This window comes from Nerophis lumbriciformis, linkage group LG02 (assembly GCF_033978685.3).
Source record: "Nerophis lumbriciformis linkage group LG02, RoL_Nlum_v2.1, whole genome shotgun sequence".
NCBI classification, from domain to species: domain Eukaryota; kingdom Metazoa; phylum Chordata; class Actinopteri; order Syngnathiformes; family Syngnathidae; genus Nerophis; species Nerophis lumbriciformis.
Window position 1 is genome coordinate 34,375,613 of NC_084549.2, and position 6,000 is coordinate 34,381,612.

General features: G+C 40.0%; 1 protein-coding gene across 1 annotated transcript in view; it reads right to left on the reverse strand.

Annotated features, from left to right (window-relative positions):
• Positions 1 to 4,181, reverse strand: part of plpp4 (phospholipid phosphatase 4) — a 180,494-nt gene extending 176,313 nt beyond the window's left edge. The window contains exon 1 of the mRNA XM_061961453.1: positions 4,050 to 4,181. Coding sequence (XP_061817437.1) covers positions 4,050 to 4,138 — 89 coding nt within the window. The 5' untranslated portion in view covers positions 4,139 to 4,181. The remainder of the gene's footprint in view (positions 1 to 4,049) is intronic.
• Positions 4,182 to 6,000: the final 1,819 nt, after the last annotated feature.

A 6,000-nucleotide genomic window follows, 5' to 3' on the forward strand; every position in this document is an offset into this window, starting at 1 on the left:
ATTTTACAATTATTTGTATTTTATTTTATTAAATTTTTAGACATGTTGCAGTTAGCAATACTTTGCAATAAAATAGTGAACAATTATAAACATTTTTTTATTATTTTTTCATTATATTTTTGTAGTTAGAAAACATTTTCAAAAAATAACTTATACAAATACTTTGAAATTGTTTGTATTTTATTCTATGATATATACAGTCGTGGTCAAAAGTATACATACACTTGTGCAGGACATAATGTCATGGCTATCTTGATTTTCCAATCATTTCTACAACTCTTATTTTCTTTGTGATAGAGTGATTGGAGCACTTACTTGTTTGTCACAAAAAACATTCATGAAGTTTGGTTCTTTTATGAATTTATTATGGGTCTACTGAAAATGTGACCAAATCTGCTGGGTCAAAAGTATACATACAGCAACATACATTATCAGTTTTGGTGATGTAGAAAAGTTACAGTCAAATCAAATTAGCTTCATGGCATGGCTTCTTAACTTCATGTGAGTGATTATGATTGACGACACCTGTTGACCTCTCGGAGCCTATTTAAATAGGGCTCATGTGATGCAGTCATTAGACTCGGTTACAAACACGACAATGGGAAAGCACAGATCTGAAAAAACGAATCATTGACTTGAACAAGTCAGGAAAGTCACTTGGAGCCATTTCAAAGCAGCTTAAGGTCCCAAGAGTAACACTGCAGACAGTTGTTCATAAGTATAAAGTGCATGGCACAGTTTTGTCACTGCCACGATCAGGAAGAAAACGCAATCTATCACCTGCTGCTGAGAGAAAATTGGTCAGGATGATCAAGACTCAACCAAGAACCACCAAAAAGCAGGTCTACAATGAATTGGAAGCTGCTGGAACACAGGTGTCAGTGTCCACAGTGAGGCTACCATGCAAGAAGGAAGCCCTTTCTCCAGAAGCAACACCTTAAGGCTCGTCTAAAGTTTGCTGCTGATCACATGGACAAAATATAAGACCTTCTGGAGGAAAGTTCTGTAGTCAGATGAAACAAAAATTGAGCTGTTGGGCCACAATACCCAGCAATATGTTTGGAGAAGAAAAGGTGAGGCCTTTAATCCCAGGAACACCATCCTACCATCAAGCATGGTGGTGGTAGTATTATGCTATGGGCCTGTTTTGCTGCCAATGGAACTGGTGCTTTACAGACAGTAAATGGGACAATGAAAAAGGAGGATTACCTCCAAATTCTTCAGGACAACCTAAAATGATCAGCCCGGAGGTTGGGTCTTGGGCGCAGTTGGGTGTTCCAACAGGACAATGACCTCAAACACACGTCAAAAGTGGTAAAGGAATGGCTAGATCAGGCTCGAATTAAGGTTTTAGAATGGCCATCCCAAAGTCCTGACTTAAACCCCATTGAGAACATGTGGACAATGCTGAAGAAACACGTCCATATCAGAAAACCAACAAATTTAGCTGAACTGCACCAATTTTGTAACGAGGAGTGGTCAAAAATTCAACCAGAAGCTTGTGGATGGCTACCAAAAGCGCCTTATTGCAGTGAAACTTGCCAAGGGACATGTAACCAAATATTAACATTGCTGTATGTATACTTTTGACCCAGCAGATTTGGTCACATTTTCAGTAGACCATAATAAAGTCATAAAAGAACCACACTTCATGAATGTTTTTTGTGACCAACAAGTATGCGCTCCAATCACTCTACCACAAGAAAATAAGAGTTGCAGAAATTATTGGAAACTCAAGACAGCCATGACATTATGTTCTTTACAAGTGTATGTAAACTTTTGACCACGACTGTATCTGCACATTTGTCCAGACCATCAACATCACAAAAACATTTTTTGCAACATTGTTAACTACAAATAGTAAAATAAAATACAAATAATTGTAAAATAGTTTGTATTCTGTTTTTTTGTGTGGATGGATGTGAAGAAATAATTTCCCCATTTGAGACATTATGGCATCAGTGGAAACCCAGAATGATCAAGTCAGCTTTCATCATCGTCCATGAATAAGGAAGTCGCTAGTTAACAGATTGTTAATAGTTCATACTCATGTTGTTGTTGTTTTTTAACTGTATGCCAGCAAATCTACAGGTGGCCTAAGGCTTATGCACAGCACTGGATACAAACTCTGTGGGTGCAGTGTTCTCCATGGAAATGCAGAATTTATGTTTTGTAATAAAAACAACACGAGTTGTCAACAACATGATCTGTCGTCACAACACATCAAGATATCTGACGAGACTCATTTACTGCGCACTGAGGGAAGGAGACAGCAAAACTCAATTCATTATCGCAATAAAGTACTTAATATCTGCACACTTGAGGCAGATTTCAGGGGTCTGCTCTTGATGACGACAATAATAATACTGTTTTTTCAAACAGCAAATCAGTCACCAATGTGAATCATGCAGTGCGCACATAAAAGCGGAAATAGCAGAATGAATACCCTTTGACGTTCCATTACTCAGACCCCATGAGTGCACCACATGAGTCTCTTCTTGGCTATTTAATCCTTTTAGGGAGGGAGTGACATTGCCGAGCCCAAGGACACGTTTTAATGATAATGTACACAAGCTATTTAGACAATGCCCAAACAAACTCACAATCAGAGGAGCCGATTTGGGACTTTTTATGCGGGAGGGCAGAAGGTGACTCAGCTACCAGGATGTTTAAGGCTTGCGATTCATTCAAGAGGAAAATCAATATACGACAGAGTTATAATGCAAACCAGCCTCCTTACCTCCAGGTCATTCAATTAATAATGCAGCTTGCCTGAGAGTTAGCCTTACTAAGCTCCAATATAGGCTGTCTCGTCTACTTTACATAATAGTAATATGGACGTTACACTTTATTATATGATATTTATGTTAGCGTTTCAGCCTCACTGTCAGAAAGTCAAGGGTTCAAATCGCCGCTCCCAATGCATGTGGGTGTTTTCTCTGGGTAAACCACACTACCAAAAAACATGCACAATTCTGTAGGCCAGGGGGCAGAGATCTTTTTGGCTAAAAAGAGCCATGAAATCCAAATATTTTCAAATGTATTTCCATGAGAGCCATATAATATATTTTAACACCGAATACAACTAAATGCGTGCATTTTTAAGTAAGAACAATATTTTTACAGTATATTACATCTCTTATTCGTTGTAATAACATTGTTATTCTGAAGCTAAACAATAATAATTAAAATACTTCTTACCATTAATGCTACTTCTTGAACAGGTGTGGTAGACAACGGATGGATGGATTAAAATGCATGAGAATGTTTTATATTTTGAACGTTGTTGTTGTTTGAACACTGCAATTACCAGCGGATATATTTATTATTCTCATTGTGTTAAGCAATGTCAGCTAAGATTCATCTGAGAGCCAAATGCAGTCATCAAAAGAGCCACATCTGGCTCAAAATAATAATAATAATAATAATAATAATAATGAATTACATTTGTAACACACTTTGCATTTGTTAAAATCTCAAAGTGCTACAAAATATAAAAAAAGTTTAAAAAAAAATAAAAATGAAAAGTTAGAATATATAATAGAAAATAAAAATACAATAGAAATAAAAACATGAAAAACACTAGATAAAACATAAAAACATAGATAAAATATAAATAAAAACATGAAAGCACTGGAGCCATAGGTTCCCTACCCATGTTGTAGGCTAACCCCAACTCTCATTTGTTCACATGGTGTGAATATGAGTGCTAGTGTTAGTGTTTCCCCCCTCAGGTGGTGTCGGCTCCAGCCCATCTGGGGTGACCCCAGTGAGGAAGAGTGGTATAGAAAATAAATGAATGAATATGAATATGTGATTTATTCTTGCAACCTGTTTGCTTCTCATGCTGGAGTCACTTGAGTGCTGTCCATGGTGCTGAAATGATAGCGCGCTCTCTGGTGGTGAGATGTTGTCAATGCAGCACATGGGAGTCTATTCAGTGATAAGATGCCACGTGTTGTACAATAATACATGATATACATTTTGCTGTGATCATCATGTGAATGAATAGAAGGGGGGAGAAGTAAAAAATACAAATTAAGACTTACGCAAAAACTCCAAAGAGCAGAACTCGGATGCCAACCTCCAAAAGCAGATCCCGTATTGGTTTCCTGCTATCAGGCTGTGACACGTTCATTGTTCTCACACAATCCGTCACCAAAGGTCCGGTCTTGGTCCACTTTTCAGTGTTTCACTTTTGTAATCCACGGCGGGGAAAAAAATAAAAATAGAGGCTGAACGAGCGTGTTCTCACTAGCAGCGCGCCTCCATGGCGACACCTGAAGCCTCCTTCGCTTTTCTTCGTCTTCGAAACGATCCTCCGCCAGTCTACGGCTGGATGTCTTTGGCGACAGGCGACACTTTGTCAACTTTGACTTCACTTCCTTCACTACGAGCTTGACGCTGCAAGGCGGAGTTTAGGTAGAGCTGCTGGCTGATAGTGACAACGAAAATGCAAAGTTAAAAGTCTCTCTCTCTCTCTCTCTCTCTCTCTCTCTCTCTCTCTCTCTCTCTCTCTCTCTCTCTCTCTCTCTCTCTCTCTCTCTCTCTCTCTCTCTCTCTCTCTCTCTCTCTCTCTCTCTCTCTCTCGTTGTAGACCCCTGAAATTAGTCATTGGTTAAATTGTAAATTTAACCAAAATTAAGATTTTCAGCACAATCCCATTCAAGATCAATCAATCAAAGTTTATTTATATAGCCCTAAATCACGAGTGTCTCAAAGGGCTGCACAAGCCACAACGACATCCTCGGTTCAGGTCCCACATCAGGGCAAGATAAAAACTCAACCCAATGGGATTACAATGACAAACCTTGGAGGGGACCGCAGATGTGGGGAGCCTCGCCCCCTGGGCGACCGGTGCAATGGACGTTGAGTGGATCTAGATCATAGTATGAGAGTCCAGTCCATAGTGGGGCCAGCCGGAGATCGTCTTGGGTGGAGACAAGTCAGCAGCGCAGAGACGTCCTCAGATGAGTGATCCATCCCGGGTCCCGACTTTGAACAGCTAACGTCTCATCTGTGGTCACCTAATCTTTCCCCCCCCCCACCCCCCCCACCCCCCTCTCCACAAAGGAGAGTGGGGCAGAGCATAAAAGAGACGGCAGATCAACTGGTCTAAAAGGACCAGACAAAAGAGCAGACAAACATTACGGGTCTGCCAACTTCCGGTGCCCCTTACAAAAAAGGTGAGAAACAGCTAAACGCTGGGGAGGGATGGTGGTGGTGGTTGTTGATAAAAAAAAATATTCAGTCTAAGCCTGGGCCCCTGGAGAGGGGGGTCCAGACTGAGGCCAAGGGGGAAAAAAACCTCATAGCCATAGCACACATAAACATGTGTGTAAGAGGGAAACATCAAACATCAAAGTGTCATGTCTGTGTGATCATGTTTTGTTTTAGTCATGTTCGGTTTTGTTTTTGGACTTTTTGTGCACTTTTGTTTGTTTTTGTCACCATAGCAACCATTAGTTTTCACCTGTCACGTCATGCACCTGTTTCACGTTTTGAGTCACTCACCTGTTTTCACTAATCAAGTCTGTAGTATTTAAGTTCATTGTTTTCAGTTTGTCTTTCGGGCGACATCCCACATTTATGCTCTGTACATTCCTGACACTTGTTTTCATGTCCATCTTTCATGCTGCTACTTTAGTCCAACCCAAGTAAGTTTTTGTTTATTAATGCTGTAGTCTTTTGGTTTCATAGTTTGTTCTCCGCCACTGTGCGTGCTTTTCGTTTGTACTTTTTTTTTGATAGTAATAAACAATCATGTACTTACATTCCCGTCTCGCCCGAGCCAACTTTCCGTTGCCTCCCGGAAAAACAAAACCCAAGGACCAAGTCTTGACACAAAGAAATTTTCTACATACAGCTACAAAAGTAAAACAACAACAAAAATAAAACAAATAAAAAACATATACACTGCGGTGGCCTCTGCGGTGTTCCAACCCATCGTCTGCTGGGGTGGGAGAAAGCATGGCAAGAGACAGGAGCAGACCCAACAAA